The following is a 15,370-nucleotide window of genomic DNA, read 5'->3' as shown; positions in this document are numbered from 1 at the left end:
ATTTCGAATACTTAGTTATGCTATTTAGCCTAGCTAATGCCTCTGCAACATTCTAGTCCTATATCAATCGAGCCCTATTAGGCCTATTAGATTACCTCTGTATAGTTTACCTAGATAACATCCTAGTTTATATACACTTACCTAACATTGCGGAGCACTAGGCTATAGTCCGCAAGGTCCTCGACCGCCTACGAGCCTATAGACTATATTATAAGCCTTCTAAATGCACCTTTGCTACTAAGGAGGTAGCCTTCCTCGGTTTCATCGTATTAACTAATAGTATTAAGGCTAATCCGGATCGGATTAAAACAATTACTAAATAGCCTATTCCTACGTCTATTAAGGAGCTTTAATCGTTCCTCGGCTTCGCTAATTTCTACCGCCGTTTTATTAAGGGCTATTCGAGGTATATAATACTATTAACTAAGCTTACTAAGACTAAGGTAAACCCTTCTAGAGAGTTTAGGTAGACTAACAAAACACAAGCCGCTTTTAACGGTCTAAAGAAACGATTTACTAAAGTCCCCTTGTTATACTATTTCGTACTAAGCAAGTAGATCCGAATTGAGACTAACGCTTTATAGTTCGCTATATCGGCTATTATATTACAGCAATCAGATAATAACTATTACTAGCACCCGATTGCCTTCTTTTTACGAAAGATAATCGATATAGAACGTCGATATAAGACCTACGAGCAAGAGCTCTTAGCAATCGTAGAAGCCTTTAAGTATTAGCGCTACTATCTTAATAGTGCTTAGTATACAATTTGGGTCTATATAGACTATAACAACCTCCGTAGCATTACTAGGGTTACTAGGGTTATAGGTCGATAGGCTAGATAGGCCGTCTACCTCGCCGGGTTTGATTTTAATATATTATACCGGCTAGGCGTAAGTAACCCTACCGATAGCCTATCGAGGCGACCTAATTACGATAGCGAGACCTAATACATTAATTCTTTGTTTCTAACCCTATAGTATAAGATTGCTATAGCCTATATTATTAATAAGCAAGCGTAGGATAAGCGGACTTCCGGACCCCGCGGCGGCAACAAATACTATAGCGGAGTTGTCGTTCTTCTAGTATGCGTTAGAAAGGACGTAGATCGCTCGAGCTATAATAACTCGATTAAAGACATTGCTATCTATAGTAATAGCCTATATAGCGATAGCACTATAGAAGAGGTTGTAGTAGTTCCGGCTGCTAGTGCTATTAGATATATACAATACGTACCTCGTTTAATAGCGAGGGTGCTATTAAATAACCTTATAAATAGGGATAGTTAATCGTTTATAAATAAGCTATTGCGTACTTAGCAGAGGGACGCCTTTGCTGTCGAGCGTATTAATAGGCTTATAAGTAGGCGAACGACTCGATCTAGTAAGAGTAATTAGTCGATCGACGACAAAGGTTACTTAAAGTTTAAGGGCAGATACTATGTCCCCGCTAAACAATCGATTAGATAAGAGCTTTTAAAGAGGCACTATAATAGTAAGCTCGCTAGTTACTATAGTATAGAGAGGTCGTACGAGTTACTATCGCGTATATACTACTAGCTAAATAGTAAGCGGCATATAAAGGAGTATATACAGACCTATATAGTATACTAGCGAGTTAAAGCACTAAAGCACTTACTATTTGGCGAGTTGTCTTCACTCCCTGTTCTAAAGAAGCCTTTTATAGAGCTTATAATAGACTTTATTACAGGTCTTCCCCCTACTAAGCGAAGAGGAAGCAAAGACGTCTTTAACGCTATACTAGTTATTATAGACCGATTTACTAAGGGTGCTCGCTACATTCCTGCTCGCAAGGATTGGACTGCTATTAATATAGTAGAGGCGCTATAGACTAATATCTTCTGTACCTATTAGGGAACCCCTAAGGGGATAGTCTCCGATAGGGGCTCGACATTTATATCGCACTATTAGAGCGAAATATACCTATAGCTAAGACTGAAGCATCGGCTATTAATAGCCTTCTATCTATAGACTAACGGTTAAACAGAGAGACAGAATGCTACCCTATAGCAGTACCTACGTAGTTACATTAACGAGAATCCTAAGGATTGGGTTAACCTCCTATAGCCTATAGAATTCGTGTACAATAATAGTATACACTTATTAACTAAGGTTTCACTATATATAGCTATAATAGGTTAAAACGCCGCGTTGCTATAAGATCTATTTACCTCGCTCGAGGCCGAGCGTAAGGAAAGGGAAGCGCGTTAAGTACTAGAGACACTAGCGGCAATAGAACGTATCTAGAAGATGCGAGAAATCTATACTAAGATAGCTAAGAAGTTAACAAAGGCTTAAGAATACTAAAAGGCCTACTACGATAAGCGTTACACACTAATAACCTTTAAACAAGGCGATATAGTTATGCTTAGCACTAAGAACCTCCGCATCCGCAAATACCTATCGCCTAATAGTAAAACAAGGCCTAAGCTCGTACTAAGATATATTAGCCTATTTCGTATCCGAGAACCGAAGGGCAATAGCTAGGCCTACTAGTTATAGCTTCTACCTTATTACACTATCTATAACACCTTCTATATCTCCCTCCTTAAACTATACTACTAGCGCGAAGGCGATAAAGCACCTGCTAAATCCGAGGATATACTAGCTAATAGCGAAGAGCTATAGTCTATAGAACGTATCCTAAAGCATCGGACTAGATAGGGTAAGAAGGAGTACCTATTAAGATAGCAAGGCTATTTACCTAAATAGGACTTATAGGAGGCTAAAGACTCGTTTAAGGATATAACTGAGTTATTAGATGAGTATTGGACTAGCGTAAAGAATATAAAGAAGGCTAAGAGCTTATAATGTTACTACTAAGCCTAGGAACAATACTACCCCCGGGGTGCTATTAGCTAACTAATTAGAGGTAAGCAATTGTTAGTAACAAAGGACAATAAGACTACACTACTATAGTAAACGCGCACTAAGTGTTAATAAGCGCGCTATAACGCGTTAACTATTCGCTACTCTTTTAGGAAACTACCTCTCTACTAACGCGCCTTATAAGGCCCTTCTCCTAGTATTTAGGTCCCCCTCTTGTTCCTTTATTCTGTTAAGGCCTCGAGGTCTAAGCGATCGGCGAAGACGACGTCGCGCTTATAACGGCACGGCCGGCGCGGCTATGTTAGTAACGGTATTACGGAGTGTATTATTAGTCGAAGAAGGAAATCGAAAGCAAGGTAAAGTTAGCGCTAAGACGACTAGCGCCGCTATTGTTAATATTACCTAGTCGCTACTATTGTTAACCTTACCTATACTACGAGCCTAAGGTAGTAGTGTCGCTTAGTACTAGTATCGCTTAGTACTAGTATCGCTTAGTACTAGTATCGCTTACCGCTAGTATCGCTTACCGCTAGTATCGTATTAGATAGCGGTACTATTAGCGTATTAGATAGCGGTGCTGTTAGCGCATTGTAGTGCTAGTACTATTAGCGATATAAAAGTGCAGCCTAAGGTTTAGGGTACGTAATTGCGACTCGAATTGTTAGCTAATTATAGCGCGCGCTTAATTTTGCGGGCGTATCTTTAAAATCTAGCCTCTATAGTATATAGTATATATTGCTACTACCTCTTTGCTAACAACAATAATAATAACTATATGTTATTAGTAGCAATCTGATTTATTCTCGATCTCTACGCTAGACTAAATAGACACCTTCTACAACCTTCGTCGCAAGCTCCTTAGGTTGCTCTAGGTGCCTGTTTTTAGTCTGTCGCTCCGCTCGAATAAACCTAGATAAAGCAAATATAAGAGGCAGTGGGACGAGGGAGAGGAAGATGTATTTTGGGAGCGTGTCGTGATGAGACTTCGATTCAGATTACTCTGGAAGTACGGCAAATGGTTTTCTATGGTCTCGTTCGTATATGTCTAGAGCATCCGTTCTCCAACCCGTGGTTGCGAGAGGTCTCTATTGATCTCATCTCGGTATACAATGACACACAAATCGTGTCTTCGCAATGGTATAGCATGGCACTCTTGGCCTGCTTCATGCATCGCAAGATCAAAAAAGAAAAAAACATCCTCCGATCCTGATGCATTTATAGTAAAACCTTCAAAAAATCACTCATATCCCTGTGAGAAATCCTCCGACGCTGGTACCCGTAGAATCTGCAAACATCCTCGACCTCGAAAGTCAACTCTCATCGCCTCTAGGCCAGGCTGACGCTCACGAAGAACGTAACAGGTACACCAGAGAACTTGCCCTCGATATGTCCTCCAGTCACTCGACAACCAATTTCTTAAATCCGGCATGACAAGCTATCGAGTTGAAAAGGACAGTGTCTTGATCAGCAGGGACAGCGAGCCAATCGAAGTCGATCGAGAAAGTCATGTCATGCCCATCATCGGCCTTGGTCACCCAGCGAAGCGTTTCAGAAGGGTCGACCATGGTGTTCCAGTTCGCACTGTTGCACATCTTGTCGGCGGTTGCGAGGAGTGTGGAGTCGGTTGAGCCGGAGTATGCAGATGTACCGCCGCAGACAGGAGCGGCCCAGTCGGATGGCACTGATGGGGTGTATGTCATGCCAAAACCATCTGCTGGTGGAGCTGCGTCGCATTCGTGGACGATGCCGGCATCTGTGCAGACTGCACGCTTGTCGACGGTCTTGGTTGCTGGGATAGTGGAGGTAGTTGTAACCGAATCCGTGTCTGGGCGCAGTGTGTAGGATGTGTCCATTACACTTGGCGCGGAGGTTGGCAGCTGGGTTGGGATCTGGCTCATCGTAACATTGATCGTGACGTTGGGCTGTAGGCGCAAAGTGTATGACGGAACGTCGAGGACGCTCATAGTTGGGACTGAGACATCTGTCGAAGTTGTTGTAGTGCCGGAGGTATCGACACCGGAAGTCGTAGCGCGAATGTCGGCAGGCAAAGCGAAGGCAGCGCCGATTGCCAGACCGGCGGCGAGGATGGTAGGCATGAATCGGACCATGTTGTCTGATGTGGAATGCGTGACTGGATGTAGTTGTTTGCTTGTTGTAGGTGGCTCTGTGTTGTAGTGGGAGTGTAGTGAAGGAAGCTTGTTCGGATGCTTGATGTCGTTGTTGTTGATGTTGTAAGAAAGAAGAAGATATGGAAGCAGAAGGAGTCCTTTTATATCGCGCTCGCAGGCTCAGTCACAAGACCGTTGGTGAATCGGATCCTGCATGTACTGCATGTGAATGTTCACTTGCATGTGAATGGTCACTTGCATGTGAATGGCACTAAGTGAACCCGCATCCCGTGCAGAAGCGTGCATGTGACAGCCTAGAAATCCTCGACGCCTGTGACAGTTGACGATATAGAAACGTTGAAGGGGTATAGAGAATCAAAAGGGAGATATTAGGAGCAGATGGTAGAGAGGGAGAGAAGTCATCTTGAGTAGGTGATGTAGCCACATACCTGTCTCCAGAAAAGAAGACCTCGAAACCTTTCCCGTACTTGTATCAAAATCCCAAAGATGAACGCCAGCTTCCAGCAAACACCACTCATCGCAACGAACAGTGGGCATTGCTTTAGTTAAACGGGATGTGCAACCGCGCCTTGCTTTGCATGCTTTTACTGATCTTGGAAGAGAATCGCATAAGGCAGAAAGCAAAAATTCCTGAATGATAGCCCAGAAGTAGCGCTCTCAACCAGACACGTCCCACTCCGACCCTTGTAGCAAGAGCTTGCTGAAGGACATCCAGAGCGTTCAGGCTTGAAGTCGACGATTGAGCGGACTGTGAAGTAGGCATGCTTGTCGAATGGTTGTCCACAATCGACATCGGCTTCGTTCTAGTCGCATCCCACTCAGAGAAGTCACTCTCGACATATGCGCTTGTCCAGGTTGTCGTTTCGTCGGCGTAGGTGTATATTTGAAGCACAGTGACAATAATTGGGTGGTAATTTCCGGGAGGTGCGGTAAGAGTCCAGATTGTTGTGAGCGTTGGACGGGTTTCTGTTACAACTGTGCTGAACGGCTTGAGAGTAGGCAGCGGCGGCGTGTAAGTTGAAAAAGTGGTGACTGTGGTCACACTTGCGTCAGGTTGGACGGTGACAATCTTGATGCAGCTTTGGGTAATGGTGTCATTGCACGCCGGCCACTCTGCATCGCAGTTTGCGACTTGGAGAAGGATCGCGAGCAGAAATGCGCAAATCGCGGCGAATCTCGCAAAAGTCTCCATTGTGTGCTTGTTGAGTGGACGATTCGCTTTGATGAGGCTGAATGTCTGATCTCGAACGGTGTTGATTCTATGCCTCGAGGCGTAATGTATACTATGCTATTGTTGGTGATGTTGCAGACTTCGATCCATAAGTTCCGATTACTGTGAAGATATCGGGTAGGGGTCCAAGCTCATAAGTGTTTGCATGTGAAGACGCGCTCGGTTATAGAAATGAAGTCAGCGACATGTATATGAAGTACAAGGCAAATCTTTTGACTGAACTTGTAATGTGAGGAACATGTTTGCCATGTTTCCAAAGTCATGCATGTCTTTCTGCACTAGATTGTGAAACGAAGAGCCTTTCCATAAAGGAAAGTTTCGTTTGGAAAAAGAGCCACAGTATGTATGGCATTGTTTGCATCACAATTTCCCTTGGTAGAATATTTGCGCGCAACCCGATCAGGAGGATTGATAATTTGATGTCGTGACCTTTGAGCCAGTTTTGAGGCCATTCTTTGAACTGATAGAAGCCATCACGTAGGAAACTGGCGATAGCGATGGAAGGACAGAAAAGGAGAGCAGAATAAAGAACGAGTTTGGTGTTGTGAGGAAAGTGATTGGCAAAAGTCGTGATTAAACACGACTTGTGGCAACGATATATTCAGACAATTGTCCTGGTTTCTTCTTTCCTTTCGTGTCGAAGGTACAAACATAGAACTGCTTCAATAGCGGCTAGTGCGGATTCCAGCTGGGAGTTCCATGCTTGTAAGAAGCCTTCACGACTTGAGTACTCGCGCTCCGTAAAAGACTTTGCCAGTTGTGTCCTTACCAAAACGCAGTCATGACCCGTCTTCCGCAGCTGTCATTTAAAACCCGAAATCCTGCTCAGCCCTGGAGCGTCTGTGTTCAACACCTGGTGCGTGGTCCCTCTGAGTCCGTCTCTCAGCATCCGTGAACGAGGTTCTCCGTACCTAGTATGGAGACCACTTCGCCGGCAGAAAGCTGCTCAGCTACTCAGGCCCTCTAAGTCTAGGTCAGAATTTGTGATATCACTCCGAATTCATACGTCACCAAGCTCAATCCAATTCATGCTCTACCTGGGGTATCATCCGTCTCATCTAACTGGATCTCGTGGCCTTCACCAAAACCGGAATCATCCCACCAGTCGGCAACTTGAACTCTCTATGCCCGAAAACTCTCAGATGGCTCGCTATCGCTCCAGAATGACTCGTCAAGCTGACAAAGGTATTGGGATTCCTCGAGAAGATATCAGTCATGAGTTCTCTCGTCCTTTCATCATGCTCCTGATGCGTCTCGCGATGGTCGGCTTTCCAGAGCAAGTCTTCTTCACTGAAGCCATCCTCGATCACGAAATCAGGGAATGCAGAAGTGATCGTTGCTTTCGTGCTTCGCTTGTCACAGGTATGTTCGCCGAGGACTTCTCGTAGGAGTTCTTTGACGACTGGCGTGAAAGGCTTATCTTCCGGTAATGTGAGATTGCCCCAAGTAAGATCGGCAGTCTGAAGACATCTGTACAGAGGACTGACATAGTAGCTTTCCGGAGGCGGCATGGCGTGAGTTGTAGTGTTAAGTTGAGCCTCGATGAAGACATGTGCATCGAGGGCTTGTTGCTTGCCGATATCCGTAAGATGTGCATCGACCCAGTACATAGTTCCATTTCCATCCAGCTTGCTCCAGTAGTCATCCCATGCTTTCGTTCCGTAGAAAGCTTCAGCTACATTGTGATAGCCCTCGCCATGCCTGCCGAAATAGAGGACTTTGTAAAAGATATCCAGAGGTCGGTTCTGATTATTTAGGTGATTAATGTAACGATGAAAGCGCCTCCACACGGGCCAATCTTTCGTCACCGTATCGTCCGTCTCAAATTCGCGTTCTATGATGCCGAAATTCTCCTTTGCGTTATCAAATTCATCTGGATTCGTGTCCGGTTCTGACTGCTTGAAGAATCCTGGAACAAATTCGAAGTGGAATTTCGCGGCCGCTTCTTGACTTCCCATAGCTGTGCTGTAGATTTTGGTTTCAAGATCTCCGGGCCTTGCGGGCGACGCGAGATAGAGGTATAAGAAAGCGCCGAAAATAAGAAGAAGAATGGGTCTGCAATTGGTAGTCAGTGAACAGCGCCTAGAATATCCAATCAGAACAACTTACGACAAGAGAGCGGATCTTCGAAGCAGCGCCTTTCTATTTCGCAGCATCACGGCGACTACTTTGCACACTCATTCTGCGATCAATTGACGGGTTTCAGTATTTTGCAGGCAAGGCAAGGCAGAGAAGTGAGGTGGCTCATGCGGGCCAAGAAAGTTTGACTTTCTCCGCCAGCCAGCCAGCCACAAATCTTGGGACGCGCAGATGGAACTCGGTACAGCAGCGTTTTCTCCGCTTCTGGCCCGAACAACCTCACATTTTACGAAGTTACAAGAGACCCGGCGGTGCCGCTCGGAATCACGAAAGCGGAATCAAAGCGCGACATTGACAACTTCCATCGCGACATCTTGACAAAATGGTTGCCGAGCATAGTTCCTCTATTCTATGCCTCAGAGATGCCAAGCGTCCATGGCCTCAGCATAGCTCGACTCCTGTTCATGTCGTGGCAGTTCACTCTGATGCCTGCAACGATTCGATGAATCTGACGCCTCAACACAAGCACAACGAACGGAAAGACAGCGGATGCAGTATTTTCCTTGCTGGTTCGCTTCCTGCCGCCGAATACGCTCAAGAGCGTCTTCAAGAGGCCACCAACGTCTGAGCATCGGCGAGTCAACTTGCCAGTCCCTCGCATCTGGATATCTCTGGCGAAAGGCTCTGACACGCTCTTGCGTCCTCGCAGCGTCTGCTCGCCGCTGAGCTTGCCACTCTGGTCTGCTTTCTGTGTCTATGAGCTCCTGCAGCCTCCTTCGATTCTTCGCATGCCAGATGTCGGCGCGATGTAGTTGCCAATTTCTCTTAGTATTGTGCAAGCTGGAAATGAAGCTTTCGTACGTCTCATGTCGATGTTGAGCTCGCTCTGGCATAGGATAATATACAGCCTCACCTTGAGTGATAGGCCCCGGATGCTGCGGAACAGCGGTAGAATATCCTTCTTTTCGCAATTCAATAATATCGTCAATCTCAACGAGGTCATAAACGCTCCCTACCCCAAAGGAAACGTCGTCTCCATCGCTCAGTCCACCTGAAGTAGACTGGGCAAATTCGCTTAAGTCTGCTTCCGATGGTGCTTGCCAAGGAGGAAGCAATGAACTCGAGGGCTCCAGTCCATATGTGATAGGTGGCGGCACTGATTCGTCGCCATCAGACGTGCTAGGACCCGACCAGGTGATCGAGCCTGTGGCTACATTAGACCTTGGCGATGGACTTCTCCTCCGAGATGTTGCTGACGAAGCTGTAAGGGACCCTTCGTTCTCAGCATCTGCGGCGTTTAAAAGGGAGCTGAGGCTGAACTCATTTCTGTTCGCGCTATTTGCAGGAAAGAATCGTGAAATGGTAGGTCTCATCGGAAATATCGGTCGACGATCTAGCCACGGCGGCCTCGGTATCCTCTGTGGGACCGACCTTGAAATTGTGGGCGCTGGCTGCGTTGACGCCGTCGCAGACAAAGGCGGCAAGGCTCTTCCAAGCCGTATGTGGCTGGCGATGTTCTCTGTATCCGCAGCTCCGCGACTGGGTCTGCGATAGTACCTGATGCATACGCCAGTTTCGCCGTCTAGCTCGTAGTCCTTGAGAATCTGAAGCAATTCAGGATGTACATCACACCTGTTCATTTCGTGAGAACAAGAATCAAATTGGGAACTGGTCTTGCCGACTCACCATCGATATAGATCTCTAGGCGAGAGCTCCAGAACAAGAAGCATTATACGTTCGCGATAGAAATCGCGCATGTCGTCTGCGCTTCCAGCTATACGGAGGCCTGCACTGCCTTGCCGTAGAAGACCATGATGGCCTACGATCTGTCTCATGCGCCGTTCGATGGCGTGAGATATCCAATACCAGGTGCCATGACTTCGGCTTCCATACGAGGGTATTCTCTGGCCATATACAATACCGACATCCATCAATTCTGGCGTTATCGCAAAATGATCAGCCACAAGATCGTGGCCTTCGTATCGATCCGGCGGAGGATACGAGCGGTCCGCACGCCATGAATTATCGATCGAGGCATCTACTGGCCGAGAGAATTGCGAGACGCTCCATCGGATCCTACGCTGCTCGGGCATCGGTTCAGATCTCGAAGCTGTTGTAGCCTGCTGCGCTGTGGAAGTATTGTTCCAAGTTCCTGCTGGTCGATATTTATGCCAGAGAGCCGAGAGGCATGACTAGTCAGAATGCGCCGGTTGGATTTCTAGCACGACAATGATGATATCTTCACTGTTGAAAACTACGTTCAATCCATTTCTACCAGCGTTGTACGCTGTGCGTGGGTAAGCTCGAAGGTGTGGAGTCATTCAATACCGTCAGACTTGTTTGCCTGTACAAACTTGCTGGTGGAGCCGTTCTTTGACGCTCGAACCTTGGTCCTGGAACTCTTTGGTAAAATCCTCCACTGTCTTCCTGCCCAACAGGTGGAGGTGTTCGAAGCTTGTCTCTCCACCAATGCCAACTCAAATTGATGCCGCCGAAAGTGTCTTGCAGTAATGAGCGAATATCAAGGTAGGCATGTGTGTAACATCGCTGAACCGCAGGTCCACCGTGTGATTTCTGAAGTGATGATCTCACCCTGAGGTATCGTGAGTGACTTCCGTCTCCTGATGCTACGAGTTCTTCCTTGCTTGGGCATCCAGCTCCTTGAGCTTCTCGATCAATTTCTCGCGGAGGTAGCTGCTCAGTCCAAGAACACCTTCGCGCGTAGCAATACGATAGGTACCGCTCCGCTGATATCGCCCTGTACCATCCACGAAGTTGCCTGAACCGTCAATCTCCAGACTGCCAAATATATCCTCAGGCCAAGCTACCCTGCCGAAATCAGGCGGGTTGCGTTGGTCACTGACGTGAATATATCCTCCGCGGCCTGCTCCTCCCATTCCTCCCTGTGCGCTTGCCCCACCCGCACCATCCCCACCAGTTCCGCCCCCGCCTGCGTATTGTTTTGTACTGCTCTGCCGTCTGGTACGTTGTCGTTGCTGCGATGGATGGTTTCCTGGAAAGAACATGCCGCCAGAACCTAACGAGGAACCTGCTTGAGACGCGTACATGGCTGCTTGTGCTTGAACCTCAGGGTCTTTCATAGCGTTCTCTGCGATCACATGGTGTAGGATGTCTAAGAGTTCACGATTTCCATGCAGCTTTTCGGGGTGTGCGGTGGGTGGAATTTCGCTGGTCGTGCCAATGGCCAACGATGCGATTGGCGGCTCGTTTGGAAGGAATGATAGTAAGTATTGCTTCGAAGGAGAGTTTGGCACATCGTGCACGTACTGCAGTAAACCAATGTCAACAAATATCGATGGATCACGTTGATATGCTTACGATGTGCTCATTTTCTGGGAGGGTTGAGAGAGCTTTCCGCAGCGTAGCTGGCGATGTGCGGGCAGCTAGGCGCAAGGCTTGGAAACCCAGAGCTGGACGTGATGCCGTGAGTATCGTAGCCATTGTGACTTTACTCGATTCTTCAATGTGCTCAGAGCGAAGGTTAAGATGATGAACCAATGAATCAACTCTTCCTCTGAACGAGCTCTGACCCTGCAAAGAAACGGACTCGGCTCCGCTGGACTGGGATGCCGACCACCACCTTCACCACTACATACACGACACTCCAACAGAAAGGGACATAGCATCCAAGCGCTAGATTCGAACCTTAGGCAGAGACTTTTACACATCGTGCAGCCGATGTGCACGACGACATGAACCGCATCTGTGGCCATCCGGCTCAGCTCCAACCAGTCGCTCCTCAAACGCGTCGGCGACCAGTCCGCCCTATCTGAACACTCTTGGCCCGCCTGATGACTGCACTGTGTCCCGGTCGATGACGGAACAGTGTTGTCTGTGAAGGAGCGAATGCATCTGGGCTTTAGTGGCTCCTGCTGTGGTTCTTGCAGACGCAGATGTCAACATCCGCAGAGTGGATGAGAAGAGTCTGCTGATGTTCGCGGGCACGTTTAGACTCCAAGCATAACTGCAAAATCACGATGAATATGGTCCGCACGAGCATTTCGAGGGCTCCAAGAGCCAAGATACTTTGAAGCCAGCTGCGGGTTACGGACGTCTCTCAGCCTCAATGCTTTGATATTTGCTGGAGCTATATTGAATCAAACTGGTGAGGGTGAACCTCCGGCCCTCGAGGAAGCAATGAGTTCCGGACGCGAAAAGCCACTTACTGATTGGCGACACCTTGATTAAGGAAAGTTCCTTCGACAGAAGTTCAGGACGACTGCAGTCATTATTGCCCTAGCATCACTGTTATCCCCTGTAGCTTCGGGTCACAACAGCGAGGTGGCGATAGGTTTTGCGTGTTAAATCAAAAGATTTCGCATCCGTGAGCCAGAATCGCCAGAGTATTTCGAGGTCGTTATCATGGGACGTGTGCTCCTCAACCGCATTCGGCGCCGCCACAAGATGGTAGGTGACAAGAGCACATAAGTTCCTACACGTGTCAGTACCGCAATAACTCCTCTGCAGTTGATGTGAGAAGTGAAAAGCAAAAGACCTTTTCGGGCGACAGTCAAAGCTACAAGCCAAAAACTGCAAAACGATAATCGAGAAGGCACGATTAGAACGTGCGTACAGAACACCTGGCTATCCAAAGTTGGACCAATGATCCGCCCGCCTCCAGTTCCGGGCTTATCGGTCAAGGAGCTATCTCAGACGAATTCTGGGTTGCTTGATTTCGGCTTTGTGTGTCACTCGGCAAGCCGAACCATGGATAGATACAATGGCTACAAAGTTACTGCTCCGGTCTTGGCGTATAGCACCATGGCCATGCCGATATTCGGATCCAAGAGCAACATGTACATTGCCGGAGTGCCTACTTGATCGGTTCAGCTATCTGGGTTAGGTTATCAGACAACGTCGATACCAGAGAGGAGTGCGATACCAACTGCTCAGAAGCTCGCTCATCGGCCTTGTCCGCAACGTTCTGGCTTGACTGCGAAGGATTATCATGGCGTTCGAAGACATGGACCGCGAGACGAAAACGCCGACTGACCTTCAGACACATGGATTCCTCTATGACTTCGACAAAGTTGCCAGATCTCTGATATTCTCACACTCTTTCTTGCCCGATTTCAGTGGCTCAGGACATGGCCAGGAGATCAACTTGCCTGTTCCTCCCAATGGGAATCATTCGGAGATGAAAAAGAGGGACATCACGAACAGAAGGTCCACTGCAGTTGTACTATATGAGACACCTGCATATGCCGCCGAGAGAACAGTACACTCGGTGTTTATCCCAGTCATCGTATGTGGTTGGCGATGCATTACGGAAGACTTCGAAAACGTCTGCCAAAGAGTCCATCATGAGCTCCAATTGTGCTATCTCTACAGTGTCCTCGAACCACAAAGTGCCCTCGACATTCGTAAGGAAATATTGCAGGCATTCTGGCACATCGAGCGACATTATGGCGGAGATACGTGGCGTGGCAAGGTTCAGACCCCGGACAACGAGACATACTCCGCAGTGGCATTTGACATGAGCTTCTTCAATCGAGAGGAGCATGTTCTTGATCCAAATCTTCCTTATGGACCGGCCTGGGAGTGTCATATGGGTGCTAGATCTCGCGATTCGCAAGAGTGGTCAGAAATTGGGCGCTATCAGGCCAAGTGGAACGCCAAGACAGATAAGCTGGATTGCAAAATGGTAGAGAATCCTGCCTTCCAAGTTGTGCCTCAGAAAGACAGCTGCTACCTGGTCGCTGAAGCGCTGGAAGAACTCCGGGGGATGGACGAAGAGGGAGAGGAGCTGGTACCTCTGCTGCGTAGGTTCTCCTTGCAGAGTCTGGAATGGTGTCAGCCCCGGTATAGAACGCAATGGGAGATTCTCGAGAATGTGCTGATCTCCTTCTGTGGCGGCAATCCGAAGACTGCAGAGTGGCTCCGAGATGATGCCAGAAAGAAGAAAGCAGAGAAAGCAAGAAATAGGGAAGTTGGTAGCGCTCTTGCGGAGGAACTGGAGTAGCTCTCTGCTCGATGCAACGAGGCTCTGCCTGTACAAGCCATCTGGTGCTCGCGTTGGCTTCATTTCGGGCGGGTTATGCGTGACAGCTGCCGAATGGGTTGTTGAGCTGTGGAAGTGATGGCGAGGGAGGCTGTCATCTGCCTCAAATATGCCTTTGCTGTCGCTTTCAACTGGAAGCATCACGGCCTCAGCGCGTCGGAAAAAAGGTCACTGCCGGTGATGAAGGGATGCTGCTGCAACGCCGTTGCCTCGCCTCGCGTGAAAGCGTCACTGGTCTGAGCTCTGCACCTTCCGCACAGGCTTTGTTGACGCGACTTTCTTTAAAAGCTCTCCGACCTTCTGCGACTCTTCGACTCACACAATTCGCTCAACATCAACCTGTCACAAGCCATGGCGACTGAGCGCGTGTCCGCTGTTCGCATCGCCTGTCAGGGCGAGGCTCCTGATGCTATCAAGGAGTACCAGATTTACTCTATTCTGCCGACTCACGACATCTTCAAGCAAGGCGAGATCAGCCCGCTCTCCCAGCTCGTCGGCTGTCCCATCCTGGTGATGAAGCTGCGCCCATCGCTGCTGGTCCCCAGACCAGTGAAGAAGGACGCCCTGATCAAGCCAGGCCGCCAATACAGCAACAAGGCCGAGGATCGCTTCTTCGAGAACCCTGTTGCGTCCATGCTGATGGCTGAAATGCCTTCTCTGCATACTCCTACAGCGTGGAACGCGCGTGTCGGCAGTGTGCTCATGGCTCGAGTCGATAAGCAGCCTTTGCACCCTCTGCACCTTACCATCCTCATCGCGTTCAACCAAGCTGCCAAGTCGCAAAGCGACCTGTCTCAGACGCCCTTCGAGCAATTGCTCATCCCGGAGTACTTCCAGCAGTACTACCCATTCGCCGTCGACCACATCAAGAAGGACCCAAGCTGCCCAGCAGATGTTGACAAGGTGCTGCCACTCTACGAGCAGGAGAACCGTTCCCAGACTACGGATGTGGAGGGTGGCGGTGTTCCAGTTTGAGGAATCACTGTGCATATAGTGCCCCGTGTCCGAGGTGACGCTTCACCACTTCAAGAGCTTGTACGGAAATGAGCAGCAGAGCCGT

General features: G+C 48.2%; 7 protein-coding genes across 7 annotated transcripts; 3 read left to right on the top strand and 4 right to left on the bottom strand.

The window, feature by feature from the left end:
* Nucleotides 1–3,803: 3,803 nt before the first annotated feature.
* On the top strand, nucleotides 3,804–4,059 carry MYCFIDRAFT_174212 (uncharacterized protein; the record flags this gene model as incomplete). The annotated part of the gene is made up of 2 exons (XM_007927925.1): nucleotides 3,804–3,818; nucleotides 3,844–4,059. 2 exons carry the CDS (start codon nucleotides 3,804–3,806, stop codon nucleotides 4,057–4,059), a joined length of 231 nt encoding a protein of 76 aa, XP_007926116.1.
* A 187-nt stretch (nucleotides 4,060–4,246) lies between these two features.
* Nucleotides 4,247–4,957, bottom strand: MYCFIDRAFT_80279 (uncharacterized protein; the record flags this gene model as incomplete). Its single annotated transcript, XM_007927773.1, has 1 exon — nucleotides 4,247–4,957. The coding sequence occupies one exon, from the start codon at nucleotides 4,955–4,957 to the stop codon at nucleotides 4,247–4,249; it is 711 nt and encodes a 236-aa protein (XP_007925964.1).
* A 562-nt stretch (nucleotides 4,958–5,519) lies between these two features.
* On the bottom strand, nucleotides 5,520–6,170 carry MYCFIDRAFT_196155 (uncharacterized protein; the record flags this gene model as incomplete). Its single annotated transcript, XM_007927924.1, has 1 exon — nucleotides 5,520–6,170. One exon carries the CDS (start codon nucleotides 6,168–6,170, stop codon nucleotides 5,520–5,522), a length of 651 nt encoding a protein of 216 aa, XP_007926115.1.
* Nucleotides 6,171–7,267: 1,097 nt separating this feature from the next.
* On the bottom strand, nucleotides 7,268–8,167 carry MYCFIDRAFT_137406 (uncharacterized protein; the record flags this gene model as incomplete). Its single annotated transcript, XM_007927923.1, has 1 exon — nucleotides 7,268–8,167. One exon carries the CDS (start codon nucleotides 8,165–8,167, stop codon nucleotides 7,268–7,270), a length of 900 nt encoding a protein of 299 aa, XP_007926114.1.
* Nucleotides 8,168–10,915: 2,748 nt separating this feature from the next.
* On the bottom strand, nucleotides 10,916–11,560 carry MYCFIDRAFT_136903 (uncharacterized protein; the record flags this gene model as incomplete). The annotated part of the gene is made up of 2 exons (XM_007927922.1): nucleotides 10,916–11,255; nucleotides 11,331–11,560. Coding segments are annotated over 2 exons (570 nt in total), but the record flags the coding sequence as incomplete, so codon positions are not given.
* A 1,697-nt stretch (nucleotides 11,561–13,257) lies between these two features.
* On the top strand, nucleotides 13,258–14,271 carry MYCFIDRAFT_196152 (uncharacterized protein; the record flags this gene model as incomplete). Its single annotated transcript, XM_007927921.1, has 1 exon — nucleotides 13,258–14,271. The coding sequence occupies one exon, from the start codon at nucleotides 13,258–13,260 to the stop codon at nucleotides 14,269–14,271; it is 1,014 nt and encodes a 337-aa protein (XP_007926112.1).
* A 390-nt stretch (nucleotides 14,272–14,661) lies between these two features.
* MYCFIDRAFT_80274 (uncharacterized protein) lies at nucleotides 14,662–15,285 on the top strand (the record flags this gene model as incomplete). Its single annotated transcript, XM_007927772.1, has 1 exon — nucleotides 14,662–15,285. The coding sequence occupies one exon, from the start codon at nucleotides 14,662–14,664 to the stop codon at nucleotides 15,283–15,285; it is 624 nt and encodes a 207-aa protein (XP_007925963.1).
* Nucleotides 15,286–15,370: the final 85 nt, after the last annotated feature.

The sequence above is a fragment of the Pseudocercospora fijiensis genome (genome assembly GCF_000340215.1).
Source record: "Pseudocercospora fijiensis CIRAD86 unplaced genomic scaffold MYCFIscaffold_4, whole genome shotgun sequence".
In the NCBI taxonomy this organism is placed as follows: Eukaryota; Fungi; Ascomycota; class Dothideomycetes; order Mycosphaerellales; family Mycosphaerellaceae; genus Pseudocercospora; species Pseudocercospora fijiensis.
Note: the sequence above shows the minus strand (reverse complement) of the source record. Positions and strands in the feature narration are given on the sequence as shown.